The following is a 15,465-nucleotide window of genomic DNA, read 5'->3' as shown; positions in this document are numbered from 1 at the left end:
TTACACCAACCAGGACAAAACACACCACTCGCTTGACACTCTATCCACCTTAAACTTTCACTCCCTCCACAGCAATGTGTACCATCTACAAGGTGCACTGCAGTAACTTGCCAAGACATCTTCAACAGAACCTTCCAAACCCACAATCTCTACCACCTAGATGAGCAGGTGCATGGGAACACCACCACCTAAATAGTTCTCCAAGTCACATCATGCTGGATTTAAATTTTATCACTGTCCTTTCATTGTCACTGGGTCAAAATCCTGGCTCTCCCTGTCTAACAGCACTGTGGGAACACCTTCCCCACATGCACAACAGCTCACCACTAACATTTTAAGGGCTATTAGGCATGGACATTAAATGTGGCCTACCCAGGGATGCCCACAACCTATGAATGAAAAATAAATGTGGGATTTCCCGGAAGGATGAGACAGAGATGGAGAAACCAAAAGAATGGAATCAAGTCCTTACAGGAAACTGGGTGTGAGGAGTCAAGGGAGCTGTGGAAGAAAGTGGCCTTACAGTGGACATGGATCAAGAGCCTATCCCCAGAAATAGAGACAGAGAAGTTGAGGAAGGGAAGGGAAGAATTGGAGATGTAGCACTTGAAGACAAAGGACAGGTGGGAATTGGAAGTGAAGTTAATGATTTTTTCCATTTGGAAACGGCACTGATATAGTTATCGATGTACCAGATAAAGGTGATGTAGGAAGCCTGAGTAAGGTGGGAACAAACAACATCCCATATCACCTGCCACATGCCTTGCCCAAAGGAGTGATGGAAACAAAATGCTATGGGGAATATAATTGATACTTTATATCAAAGATAAGGCTCTGGAGCATGAGAACTTGTGTCCAAGTCATGACAGTACCAGGAGTTTAAAACAGCAAATTCTCTGTGTTAGGGTTGTAAATTCTCCTGAGAAGCTAAGCCCTGTGTTCAAGTCACAACTATTTACTGGAATACAGTTTATGCATATCAAAAAAATGTTATAATAGTCATGTCAACATTGGTTTATTTTTTCAGATCAAGAATCGGTGTAAGGGAGGATTAATGGAGTGGGCAAGGGCCCGAGGGTAATGCCTGAAGAACATCAAACAGCACTGCTGATTACCTTTTGAACACGCTTCTTAACGTTTTATATTTTACAAAACCCTTTGCTGAAGTATAAGGCAGAGTAAAGGAATTACTGATCGAAGATCTGGACTCCAAATTAGCCGCTTTGCCTGTCTGCCCTGATGTATCCCCGATGAAACGGGACTACTGCGCATGTAGCAGGTGCATATATTACTCCTCCATCTTGAGAAACAGTATCATCCACAAAGTACATTTTAACAAAATAACACTAGCCGATGTGTTCATGGTGCAGCGGATTGAAGATGCAGTGGGAGGATTGAGGTCAGGGCAGTGAGGCTGCAGCTCGCCTGGTTAGCACAAGGTACATGCTGGGGCGCTCCACAGCTCTCTGTGTTGCAAAAATACATCGCACCGACATTCATGGTGAGTATAGGAACCGTCAGGTTTTTGTCATATATATTTTTTTAAAACGCACTCCACAAATGTGGCTGCGCCTGACAGTGTGAGCTGTGTGTGAGGAGCTGTGCAGGCGCCATCGCCTTTGCTATTGTTGCTTAATGTGGTGCTGGTCGCCGTGCCCTCAGCCTCCGTGCCAGCCTCCGTGCCCTCAGCCTCCAGGCTCTGGCCAGTTGCAGCTTCATGTTCTGGAGCTTTGTTGTTTACAAAACCGGCTGGAATCTGTGAAATGCCCTTCCGCCGCAGTACAATTGTAATGTGCTTCTTTACGGACCTGCAACGTAATGTTATCCGTGTGTATGTGCTCCACAACAAAGGAAAAAAAATGATTGCAATATATTAAACACGCATCGTGTTTATATTTTAAAATCTTTGAAAATTCGAACAGAAATGTCATCGTACACATATCTTGAAAAAATACTGGACAGGTTCATAGTATCGATGAGAGTTCATTTTTTTTAAAATAATGAGTGCGGGTTTAAGATTTCAGGTCCAAGAGTGGGTTACGTGTGGCAGCAATATAATTTTGCTGTGCGGAGCTATAGACTGTGTAGGGTTAGGGCATCAATGTTGTGCACACACTTTGACATGGTCACATATACACATGATTAAACCTGTTTAGTGTTTCTCTTGTTTGTCATTCTCAAAATGGAGTTCCTGAAAAGGATTAATATTTACTGACATTTTTCCTGTTCCAGATTAGAACAGTGCTGGACCAATCCACTTAAGAATGGAACTGATCAAGACATTCCTTCTGTTTGTTATCTTCTGCTTTTGGATTGAACTAGGGTTGTCCAGTGATAAGTCTTCAAAGAAAGGGAAGTCAAAGAAGAAGCAGCATCTGTGTCCATCGTATGTTGTCTTTTTTTCATCTCACTCTATTAAAATGACAAATGCTCATTTTTTTTAAAGTAGGTGCTTGCCAGGTAATGATACAATGGTTTCAGGTTCATTGAACTCTTTCCAAATATCACATAGCTTTACTACATAATGTGGGAAGAGTATGGATACTGTTGGATTATGATCATTTTAAAGGGCTTCTGTCTTCACTAAGAAATATTCAAAAACTTCTTTATATTTCTTTATCATTTTCTGCCATGAAGTTTTGGAGAGATGTTGCCGGGATGATTAAATCATTTGTGTACTTGTTTACAAATAGGAGAAAAGGTTTTCCAGTTTGTCATAAGCCCATCAGATGCAAATATGGTTGAGAAAAAGTCCCACAATTATGCCATTGTGAAATATCCCAGTATTCCTTCAGTATCCTCCAGGAGGGATAACTGAATAAAAATAGATGTAAGTAGCCTGAGGCTGCTATGGCATTTTTAGATATAGTTCTTGTCAATCAAATTCTACATATCAGCAATGTTTCCAGCAGAAGAATGACACCTGAAAATTATTGTGCAACATGGATCAACTTGTTCACCAGTTGGAGACAGAAGTTGCAAGTTTCTAACAGCTGTTTCTGATGTCAGAAACCAGTCGGTGCAAATGTTAGAAAAATGCAGAGGGCCATGTTGCAGTTTCCAACCACCTCAGGGCCCTGTGCATCACTTCCTTACAACTGCACCTTGGCACTGAGGCTAATGGCATGAAATATTTACCAAAAGTAACATCAGCATATCAACTTTGTCCTCTGGAGATTGATCTCATCTGTTCAAATGATGAACGAAGAAAGTGAGGGCCTCAGGAAACTATGATTTCAACTCTTTTCAATTATGAGAATCTTCTGTGCCAATGTGAATATTGCTTGGGATGATGGCTTGCTACACATATATAAAACTGCCCAGTCTGCCTTCCACAATGACAACCATAACAAACAACATATGTTGCTGCAGTTCCACCCATTAAAACAACCTCATATTTGTAGGAAGCATCACTTGAACTCAGACTTGTATATTTCAAATAAAGGATGCCATAGGGTAGATTTTGTATGAATTTGCACTTCTGGTGCATTGTGCCTATTCATATTGGAAAATAATACAGGTTGAACTTCTATCTGTGGTTGAAAATCCTGTGGGCCCCACTGATCTCAGTCTCCAAATTCCTGATCTGCATTCCAGGTAGACAAAGTTCAGTGCTGCAACTACAAAATCATATAAACTAACCTAGTAAATCATCAGACAGAGCTAAAGTTATCTTGTGCTTTTGTCACATCAGCATCTGTTCCTTTGGTAAACTTAATAGATGTAATTAGAAATTTAGGGCATAGATGTAAATGCTTCTGAACAAAAACTAGATTATTTCCGTTAATGAAATATAGGCCCGCTATGTATATTTTGTGATCTGCTGCCATGCAATCTATGTACGCCTTGAATATATGTCCATGGTAGTGTTTCCCTGAAATAATATTACTACTGTCAGCACACCTAACTGTGGACCTTCAGTTATTTAAACACAATAATAGGAGGATTATTTGTATTTCACTGACAATGAAATATTAGGGTGAGAAATGTCTTGTACAGATGTTGTGGATGATTGCATGACTGCTAATGAGTACCAAATGGCATCTTCAATGGTGTCAGGATATCCCAAATAGCTTCACAGCCAATGTAGTTTTGAAATGTATTCATTGCTTTCTTGTAGGAAATGTGGCAGTCAATTTATGCACAGTAAATTCGCCCAAACAGCTATGTGATGAGGACTAAGTTGGCTGTTTTAGTGATGTTGGTTGAAGCATAAATATTGAAGAGGTAACCAGGGAGAAATCCTGTGCTATCTTTCAGAGTAGTGTCATGGGATCTTTTATGACCATCTGAGAAGCAGATGGGCCTCAGTTTAATGCCTTCTCTCAAATATGACAGCTACATCAGAGCCAGACTGGAGTATTAACTTAGATTTTGTGCTCAAGTCTCTAGAGTGGGACCAGAACCCAGGGTTCCAGCAATTTAGAGATTGTTGGCATATATTTTAATGACCTGCCTTTGCAGTTCTTCACTTAAGTCACTGATGGTGATGAGAATTGAACTAGATGCACAGAATCCCCTATCACACCTGTACTGGTGAGCACATTGGCCCGGTTTGAAAGTGCATTGTTACCTTTTTACGTTGGAGCAGTTAGGACTAGCGGCATAGAGTAAACACTGAAGGAATGTGGGAGGACTAGTGTAGAGACACAGATGTGACGAAGCCATGTCCCCGTTTGAAGTATTTGGAGAAAGGCATGCCACTTGAGGTCCAGCAGTGTTTCAGTGCTCTGGCTAATGCTGTATTTACATGAGTTCAAAAGTGTTGACATGGTTTCAGATGTTTACAAGTGTTTTTAACTGCTTTTAAATGCTTACAGGTGTTTTCATGTGCTTACAGGTGCTTAGAGGTGTTTTAAGTCTTTACATTTGTTTTCAGTGTTTAGAACTGTTTATTGGTGCTTACAGGTATTTTAATGTTCTTACTGATGTTTACAGGTGCTTACAGGTGTTTTCAAGTATTTACAGGTGTTTTAAGCATTTACTGCTATTTCAAAGTGTTTATAGGCGTTTACGAGAGTTCCTTCATTCAACTTTTAATCCCAGCCCCCACCACCTCAGCTTTGCTCACTTTGCTCACAGCCACCTGCTCAATCACTTCCCCACCCCCGACTCTTCTCCCCACCTCAGCTCTCCTTATCCCTTGTCCCCTCCCCTGAATCTGCTTCCCTGTCCTCCCCCCTTCCCACCAGTACTGCTCTCCACCCCTTCCCTCCCCCTCCTAGGCCCTGCTTAATGTCCCTCATTCCCTCAAGCTCTGCTCAGCACACCCTTCCCTTGTTTCCCTCAAGTTCTGCTCTGCACCGTGTTCCCTCAATCCACCCCCCATGCCCCCCCCCATGCCCTCCCCAACACCCTGGCTCTAAACCCCCTCCCTCTGCACCCCTGATTCGTCAGTCCTGTCGATGTCGGAGAAGAACTGGGGTGTTGGCAGAGGGAGTGGTCGCGCAGGGGGGTGTTGGGGGGACGGATGGTGAGCAGGGCTGGGGCTGCTGATGGGGCGGGGGTGTGGTGAGTGGAAATGGAGTTGGTGTGGTGAGCAGAGCTGAGGCTGCTGGACCAAGGAGGGGTTGTGGGCGGGGGCTGAGGGAAGGAAAGGGGAGCAGGGCCAGGGGTGCCTGGACATGGCGGGAGGTGGGTGGGTAGAGCCAAGGGTGCGGAAGAGGGTGTGGGGTGAGGCTGAGTGGAGCTGGGGGTGCCGGGAGTGTGGAAATGCTTTGACACTCCTCCAGATTTAGGACTGTGCTCCTGGAGTAGGCTTTACACCTGTAGGAGCAGCCCTAAACAAATCAGTGTAAATAACTGGGTAGGTGCCAGGAAATCAGCTGAAGTTTACATGATGACAGGTCCCGGTGGGACCATCAGTTGGTTTCATGGAGCCAATTCTGGTGAATTGCAAGTTCTGGGCTCTGACGAAAGATGGCTCCTCGGAACTTGCGGTGCCTTACCGACCCTTAATTGGGGCAAACATCTCAGCCTTCACTGTTAATGGGACTGCCTGATATGGGCTATTGTTTTATTCCAAAATTATATATCCTTTTCCCAAATTACATATCCTGTACCATTGATATTCTTCCATAATTGACCCCATGTCAGGCATAGAAACAGTTAGAACTTTCTGAAGCAGTGCAGATAGAATTTAATACAGAGAATTGTGAGGTGATGCATTTTGGCAGGAGGGATGGGGAGAGGCAATATAGACTTAATGGCACACTTCTAAAGAGTGTGCAGGGACAGAGTGTATGTGTATTGATCTTTGAAGGTGACAGGACATTGTGTGAGAGTGGTTTGCAAAGCGTATGGGATCTTGGCTTTCATAAATGGAGGCATTGAGTACAAAAGCAGGCAGATTACGCTGAACCTTTCTGGTTACGCTACTAAAAGAGTATTTCTTCCAGTTCTAGGCTTTAGCAAGGATCACATTTTAGCAAGGATGTGAGGGTCCTTGAATGGGTGCAGAGGAGAGTTACCAGAGTGGTTCCAGGGATGGGAATTTCAGCTACAAGGTTAGGTTGGGGAAGCTGGGCTTTAGGAGGGATTTGATAGAGGTGTACAAAACAATGATAAAGTAGACAAGAAAAGCTATTCCTATTAGCTGTTTGCACAAAGGCAAGGGGACACATTTAAGGTTTTGGACAAGTGATTCAGGGGGGATGTGAGGAAGATCTTTTTTACGCGGTGAGTGGTAATGACTTGGAACGCACTGCCCATGGGAATGGTGGAGGCAGAGATGATCAGTGGTTTCAAAAGCAAATTTGATGGTCGCTTGAGAGAAATAAACTTGCAGAGTAACAGGGACAGACTAGGAGAATGGGACTGACTGGAATGCTATACGGGGAGCCAGCATGAACTTGAGGCAAATGGCCTCTTTCAGTGCTGTAAATGACTCCATGACTCTATGTCCCTATATTGCTTGCCCCTATATTAACAATGGATAAACAACATAGGAGCATTACTCCAAAAAGTTCTTAGTGCTGCTATGCCTAATATTTGGTTTATTATGTGTACAACTATTTATAGCTGTTACTAGATGAACAAACTCCTTTTTAAGATCTGGCTACTGAACTCAGATATGGAGGCCTCCAAAATGGATACCTCTATCCTATCTATTCCAACTTTCACTGTGGTATGCATGGCAACCATAATATTCCGCACATCAAAGTGATGTTCCACTATGCCCAGCTTGAAGGTTCCTCCATTGAACTTTGTACCTACTGCTAAATAGATCCCAAGCCTGACGGTGAAGACACAAATACGTTTTGATAGTTAGTTTATTAACAGAATGCAGCGTTACATATGTCAGCCTCCTATCTACCAACACCCAGTGTCCCAGAAGTCCTTCTTATACTCTTCTGAATACAATAAATTAAACCAAATAAAATGAATCACCCCTTAAAAGGGCACTGTAATAAAAGACAAAACTTTAAAGGAAACTTATCAAATTAAAGTAACATTTTGGGGGGAGATGATGCACTCCAGCCCCTGTGGTGTCACCAGATGTGGAAGGCCTTAAGCATACTGGTGGACACCACATGCTCCCTTTCCAAGGACACCCAGGCGTGGATGTAACCACAAGAGTGGGGCAGGCAGTCAGGATGAATAACCCCGTCAAACACCCGCTGCCTGGACTTGTTAATGGCCAGGCCCAGATGCAAACCCATGGGGAGGCCTTCCAATTTGCCTGCATCCCTCTGTGCATCAGGTGACCAAAGATCAGGAGCGTGGGGCTGAAGTGCAACTAAACCTTGAGGAGCAGTTCCCTCAAATACTGGAGCAGGGGCTGCAACCTTGCACAACCTGTATGCACATGGAATACAGACTCCTCAAGGCCGCAGAAATTACAGGCAGCCTGGGAATCAAAACTTGCAGGGGACTGGTGTGTACAGAATCCCCAGTGGTATACGGGAGGACCTCACGCATAGCAAGCCCTCCACTGGGGGCCCCGGCTACTTCTGGATGGCAGGATGGAACGCCACAGTTCTTTTTTCACAGTTCTCCTTTTTATATTCTTTTGAGTAAATCAAATCATCAAATTAACTAAAGAATCATTGCTTAAAGGGGCAGGTGATCCTTTATATTCTTCTGAGCACAACAATTAAACAAACAAATTAACTCATGAACTGCTACTTAGAGGGATACTGTAAAAAAAACTTCCAAGGAAACTTATCAAATTAAATTAAAATAACATTATCACATTATCACGATAGGGATAGGATTTTGGATTCTCTAGTCGAACAAACTTGGCTGGAGAAGTTTCCAGGAAACCAGTAGAAGAATTGTGAGTTTCTTTTGCTAAGAAATAGTTTTTAAAACTCAGCCTTAGTGAAAAGGCTGTTTGTACACGTGGGTGGACTGTCGTACGAAGATGTCTGCATCAGTAGGTATTAGTGGGGAACTGGGAGAGTATAGCTGTGACTGAGAGCCTTTTGGTTCACTTGTGGAGCGGCTCATGATGTTTATCACTGCTAATATTATCCTCTATGTTCCAGATAATCCGGCTGTTAATGAAACAGTGGGGGAATGGAAAAGAGCGATATTTCTGACTAAAGCAGGCCCAGGAATATAGAAAATACTCAAGAATTTGTTCTGACTTGCTAAGCCAATAGATATGCCACTGTCAGACATTATTGTGTAAGCTTGAGTAGCATGACAGTCCCAAGCCATTGGAGATTGCAGAAAACTATCAATTTGGAACCAGGAATCAGTTGTCCAGTGAGGACATTGGAGACTTTATTGTGGTTTTGAAAAAGCTGTCCGTCTATTGTAATTTTTGAGAATTTCAAGAGAGATCATTGCAGGACAGATTTGTGTGTAATTTAAAGAGTGAATGCATTTGCAGTAAGTTGCTAATATTGCCAAACTTTCGGCATAGCTTGCCAAACAGCATTATCCATGGAAATGGCAGAATGTGACGCAAGAGAAGTCAGAGTTAGCAACTGCTAGTCATCTGCTGAAGTAAATAAGCAGCAGCTGAGTAAGCAGAAAGCCCTAATGACAGCATTTAGTAATAGCAGAGGCACTAAAAGGTCCTGTTACTGGTACTTATCCCAACATTGGGCAAAGAATTGTCCATTTCTGAAGACAGTTTGCTACAGCTGCAAGAAGAAGGATCATCTCGCCAAGGTATGTCGAAAGAACGTAAATAGAAAAACTGCTGGCTAGAGGAAGTGGCAGTTGCTTCATATGATTGTTGAACAGCACCAGGCCGATGACGGGTTGGTTGAGACCCATATGATCTGAAGCACAGTGGAAGTTTGCAGGGCATTGTAGTCCAAGTAGCATTGGATGGGGTAAACATGGAGGTCGACATGGCTGCATCGGTCAGTGTGATTCCTGAATCGCTATACCATCAAAAGGTGGATCAGGATCACCTGGGGAAATCACACATAGAATTACGAAGATGGAGGAGAGAGAACCCCCATAATGGGAAGTCTGTCAGTTCCAGTCACATACAAAGAGATAAGTGCAAAATTGCCCATCATTGTAGTGAAGGGTGAAAAACCAACTTTGTTAGGTAGGAACTTGTTGACAGCACTTAAGTTCAGTTGGGATGACCTTTTTTGTGTAGAAGTGAAATTTACAATGCAAGACATGTACCCTCAGGTGTTTAGTGAAACTGGCAAACTGATTCAAGGATGCAAAGCCAACATATAGGTCCAGAGGAATGCAAGAGTGATTTAATGCAGGTCTCTTCTATTAGTGTATGCTCTAAAAAAGAAAATAGAGCAAGAACTGAAAAGACTTGAGATGGAGAATATTATCTTTAAAGTAGAACAGAATATTTGGGCTACTCCCATAGTGGTAGTACCAAAGTCAGATGGTAGTCTAAGAATAATGTGGGGATTATAAGGTAAATCAGGTACTGGCTCAAACTTTTCAAGGAATTCAGGGAGTAGTGTATTATTTGGATGACATACTTATTTCAGCTCAAAACAGGCAGACCAATGATGACAGACTGAATAAGATGTTCCAACATTTGGAAAAGCATGGAGTTTGGGCGAAGGCACACAAATATGAAATGTTTCAAACTCTGAAGAATTTTTGGGTCACAAGATACACAAAGATGGGTTACATCCTACCAAGAGCAAGGTTCAAGCAGTATGAAATGTACCATACCCTCAGAATATCTCCAAACTCAGCTCTTTTGGGCTTAGTGAATTAGTACAGCAAATTTGGAAACCTTATTGCATCCTTTGAATCAAGTCTTGAGGAAGGGTGTTCTGTGGAATTGGACAAGGGAGTGTGAGAATGCATTCCAGTTGTGTAAAATTAAATTGGTAGATGGTACAGTGCTTGTATATTACGATGTCTCCAAAAAGATTAAGCCAGAATGTGCTGTCTCTCCATATGGTTTAGGTGCTGTGATCTCGTATGTTTTAGATAATGGTGAGGAGAGACCAATTGCATTTGCCTCATATCCCTTAGTGCCAGTGAGTGGAATTATGCTCAGATAGAATGTGAAGCATTGTCTTTGATTTTTAGAGTAAGAAGATTTCATAAAAACTTGTATGGTCATCATTTCACAATAGAAACTGATCACAAGAATCCAAAATCTTCAGTGCCCACTTCAGCTGCAGCTTGAATGCAGATATGGAGTTTGATTTTGTCTGCTTATCAATATAACATTAAATACAGATGATTGGAAGACCATTGTAATGCAGGAGGCGGTGGTGTAGTGGTATTGTCACTAGATTAGTAAACCAGAGACCCAGGATAATGCTATGGGGACCTGGGTTTGAATCCCACCATAGCAGATGGTGGAATTTGAATTCAATAAAAAAAAATCTGGAATTAAAAGTATGATGATGACCATGAAACCATTGTTGGTTGTTGTGAAAACCCATCTGGTTCATTAATGCCCTTTAGGGAAGGAAATCTGCTGTCCTTACCTGGTCTGGCCTATATCTGACTCCAGATCTACACCAATTGACCCTTAAATGCCCTCAAGGGCAATGGGATCGGCAGTAAATGCTGGCCTAGCCACTGATGCCCAAATCCCAAGAATGAATAAAAAAACGACGGGATGTCTAGACTACCAACCCTTCAGAAATAGAGCCCAACAGAGAGGATGCATTTTTCTTTTCACACTTGGATGAGTTGCCAGTCATAATATAGATGATGATATTGGTAGAACAACTCAAAGTGACCCTGTATTGGCAAGGGTAAATTTTTTGCTTATTTATCACAACACATCTCATACTACTACCGACAGTATGCCAGCTGAATTGTTTCTTAGAAGACAGCCTAGAACAAGGTTTTCAATGTTGAAGCCACATTTAGCACAACCAGTTGAAGAGAAACAAACCAGGCAGAAAGCGAGTCATGATAGGAGTAGAGTGAGAGAAAGAAGTCTGAAGTTGAACCAGAAGGTTAAGGTGAAAGAGCATCATCATAAGTGGTTACCAGGAAGAGTCGTGAAAATATGTGATCCTCGCACATCAAGATGTTTGCAACGGAAAGGTTACGCTGTACTTATAGATCATGTTTTACCTACAGAGATTCAAAAGAAGAAGGAAGTTGGGGAGAATCAAATGAGTCTGATGAATTGGATAGTTGGGATATGAGTAGAGTACCAATAGTTACTCTAACACAAGTTGTGCCTGAACCAGTTCAGATCCGAATCAGAGTCAGACAGACATGTCTGATGAAGTGGAAATTTCAGTTGAAGGTCAAGGGAAATATCAGTCTTTGTTGGAGAAAACCTCTGCTGAGACTCAGGCACAGATGGGTCCAGGTCATGCCCAAAGTTCTGAAAGTTTAGGTCAAGAAAGGGGGTATCCCCTTAGGAATAAGAAACCTGTGGTTAATTTGGATTTGTAAAGAAATGAAAAACAAGACATGTACATACATTGTATAGACTTTGAACATTGTGTAGCTTTCTCATTAAGGAGGGAGGAGTGTAATAGTGTGATAGCACCCTCTTGTGGCCATTTGTGTATGTATGTATATATAATCAAAGGAGAATAAACTAGTTTCATTTGGTCCTTGACTTTACATGTGGCACACTGTCTCTTACCTGGGCAAGAGGTGACAGAACCAACACTGAGAGCAGGACAAAGAGGAGATATTCCCCTGAGTGAAAGGTGTGCAGTCTCTGAAGAAGTTTTCACAAAATGACAGAGGAGCAATGAAGGTGAAGACTCTGAATTTCAAGAGAAATGTTTAGAGATGTTTAAGGACCTCATACCGATGTACCTATCCCCATGCCCTGCTTGTTGTACTCAAGGCTACCATGGCCCTCAGTTTCTGCGGCTGGCTCCTTCCTGGCATCTGCCAGAGAATTCTGCGGCATCTCTCAACCAGCTCCCCCACCACCGTTGCTGATGTACTCTTTGTTCAGATGGGGGAAACACATCAACTTCCATACAGATACGCCATTGCAGTCACAGAGGGCAATGGGCTTCACCACAATAGCTGGCTTCCCACAAGTTCAAGGAGTGATAGACGGTACGCACATTTCTATAAGTGTCCAGGTGCAGGAGCCAGAGACATGAACAGAAAAAGCTCTTACATTACATCAAAATGCAGGTCATCTGTGACCACAGTGAAGCCTTCCCGCACGTATGTGCACGTTTCATCATGACCCATTCATTCTGAGGCAGTCATACATGTCTCAGGCCGGGAGGACTACTTCAGCACTTGCCTGCAAGGGTGTTTTTTTGTGGCATGCCCAATGATATGGCACAGTGGAGGAGCATTCACATCAGGGGTCAGTGACCACCGAAGCAGCTATGTCATCAGAGGAAGAAGGGTCCAAGAAGGACCCTATCACCTCAAATGGAGATGGCACCAAGGAAAACAACAACAATGGGAAATATTCTAGGGGCACACCCGGGTACCCATGGCCAGATCTGTACAGGATGCCATTGTTGCCAGGGACCTCTTAGTACAGAGGAAGTTCATCTAAGCAGTCCTGAGGATCTCACTGCATATGCAGCAACAGGTCCCAGTGAACCATTGCCAGATAAGTGCCGAATAACATTGGCACCACACATCTTCCACAAAGTTCCCATCCCTAACAAGGAAAATGCCAACAACATCCCTTGACGTTCAGTGTCATCAGCATGACTGAATCCTGCATCACCATTATGCTTGGATTCATCATTGTCTCCAGATTGACCTTGAGATGCTCTAAAAGCTGGACCTGAAGTTTTATGTTAGAGGCTGGCAAATAACTGGAGTCAGCTTCACCTTATATCTAGCCGAAGCCTGCCCACCATGTCAAGAGTGCCCACGTGGAGTGTGGGGAGAGATTCTGGATGTGCATATATGTGTGCTTGCCACACAATTCACCTGTTTCGACATTCACCACCCAGCACCAGTGCATGGTGACTGCAGTGTGTGATCTCCACAACATGCAGTGATGCAACTCACCGAGGCGCTTTGTCAGCCCACAGCTTCTACCACCTAGAAAGAGAAAAATTTCAATCACATGGGAGCTTCCACACCATGCAAGCATTACTCAAAGACACATAACATCCTGACCTGTGGAGGAGCCGCTGTGTCATCATTATGGCAGAGTCAAGTGCATCTCACTGTCTTCCTCACACCACTATGGGTGGACCTACATCAGATGGACTGCAGTTTCTCAACAAATCGGAACATCACAACTTCCTCAAATGCACCAACAAATGGTGGAATGGCCCACGATGCTCACAACCCTTAGTGGACTAATACCTTCTATGAATGTCTGGACGAAGGCTCTATCTTCCACTGCTGGACATGCATGGCCGTATCCTTCATAATTGTTCCGTCACTAAGAGATGGACTAAGAAGTTGCATTCTCCATTGCCACTGGTAATTACCTGCTGCTTTATGTTTACCTGGTAATTGTAGCTATTACTCTACAATGGCAGACCACCACATCCATTGCAGAATGTATAGGGTGTGTTTACAAGGTGCATGAAAGTAATTATTAACATTGTGATTGTGACTGACACCACTGTGAACTCATTAATGATTGAGATGAAGTGGCGTCCTGCATTCAAAAACACTCCTTCATAGTGTTGCCTCTGGGAGGTGGAGCCAGGCTGCTCACCTTGACATCTATACAACATTGAAGAGTGTGGCCGTCAGCCTCATCATGCAGTGACCCGCATCAGGTGACTTACCTGAGACTGTGGGCTCTGCATTTCTGGAGGGGCAGCTGTGGTCACTGGGACATGTACCACAGATGAGGTCCCTGGCAGAGGGGCCATGGAAGCATTGGAAGGTGAGGGTACTGTAATGTTCTCAGAACCCTAATCCTCCACACCCACCCCCACAGCCCTGGGCTGGCATTCGGGTGGGTTGGTTGGGGTTGGCTGCTGGGCACAGCAGGTATCCCTTCCAGCTACGGTTGTGCCACCAGCGTGAACGTCCTGTTGTGGGTATGCAGGTTCTTGCGTACTCCATAGAGGTCATAACTCATAGCCTTGAACCCTTTGCAGGATGTCATGCTGCTCTTACATGCACTTGTGGTGATGCTGCATGTGGCTGTCCATGCAATTGGCCATTTTCTCATGGATGAGGTTCATGCGATCGAGCTCCGAAGACATGGTTGAGCTCATTACCATGAGGGACTCCTCCACTTGCAGTGTGAGCTTGCATTGCCTCAGGGAATTCCACACATCTGCTGCTGCTGCTTCTCCAAGTACTGTGCCCCATAGAATGACTCCCCAATTCCTACTGCAGCCTCATTGTGACTGCCCTCTCTCCTCTGAGGGGGACTGTTCACTGATATCTCTGACTCAAACACCTCCTCCTGCACTCTAAATACACAGACTATTCCTCCAATGAGCTAGTACCTGTGTTGGCAGAGAATGGGCTGCTCAGATATGATAGTGTTTCCTCGGATCTCTCTTCCTGCTCCTGATGCCTGAGGGGTGACCCAGCTATGGGGTGGGGCTGGGCTAATGGCGATGGGATCTGTGTGAGATACAACAGGAGGTAATTAAAGTTTGCCTTGGACATTTTGATAGCATGTGCGGCTTCAAGCCAGTCCCTTCAACCATATTAGCAGAACCCTTAACTTGCAACCTACCCTTCGCACTCCCGCAACCTGCTTCATGCAATAACACCATTGGCTCCACCATTAACACCATGCTCAAATGTGCCTCTAACACGGTCTTTGGCACCTGCTATGGGCGATTCACCATCTCCGGTACTGAGCTTGGAAGACACCCTGACAATCTCCATTGCTGTCTCCTTAGCTGAGCGAATTGCCCTCAACCATGCAGATCCATCCCTGGTTTGAGCCATCTCTCTTGCGCTATGAGTGTCCTCCTCCTGCAGGTAAAATATACAGAGGGATATAAGGCCATTCTGTCCTACATCCATGGACGAAACTTATCAATGTGGTGATGGGTGACAGTGGGCATTCACTTGTCACCCTATACCTGTCTGGATCTACAACAGTGCCTTGGCCAAACATTTGTGCATGTTATAGGAGCAGCATGTGCCAAGTGTACCCGAGCTGCTGTGAAC

The 15,465-nt window shown here is 43.9% G+C and overlaps 1 protein-coding gene across 1 annotated transcript in view; it reads left to right on the top strand.

Moving 5' to 3' along the window:
- Positions 1 to 1,247: 1,247 nt before the first annotated feature.
- The window catches only part of glrbb (glycine receptor, beta b), a 209,982-nt gene continuing 195,764 nt past the window's right edge, over positions 1,248 to 15,465 (top strand). The window contains exons 1-2 of the mRNA XM_078540630.1: positions 1,248 to 1,501; positions 2,233 to 2,386. Of these exons, the coding sequence (XP_078396756.1) occupies positions 2,265 to 2,386 (122 nt within the window). The 5' untranslated portion in view covers positions 1,248 to 1,501; positions 2,233 to 2,264. The remainder of the gene's footprint in view (positions 1,502 to 2,232; positions 2,387 to 15,465) is intronic.

The sequence above is a fragment of the Cetorhinus maximus genome, chromosome 1, assembly GCF_964194155.1.
Source record: "Cetorhinus maximus chromosome 1, sCetMax3.hap1.1, whole genome shotgun sequence".
In the NCBI taxonomy this organism is placed as follows: Eukaryota; Metazoa; Chordata; class Chondrichthyes; order Lamniformes; family Cetorhinidae; genus Cetorhinus; species Cetorhinus maximus.
Note: the sequence above shows the minus strand (reverse complement) of the source record. Positions and strands in the feature narration are given on the sequence as shown.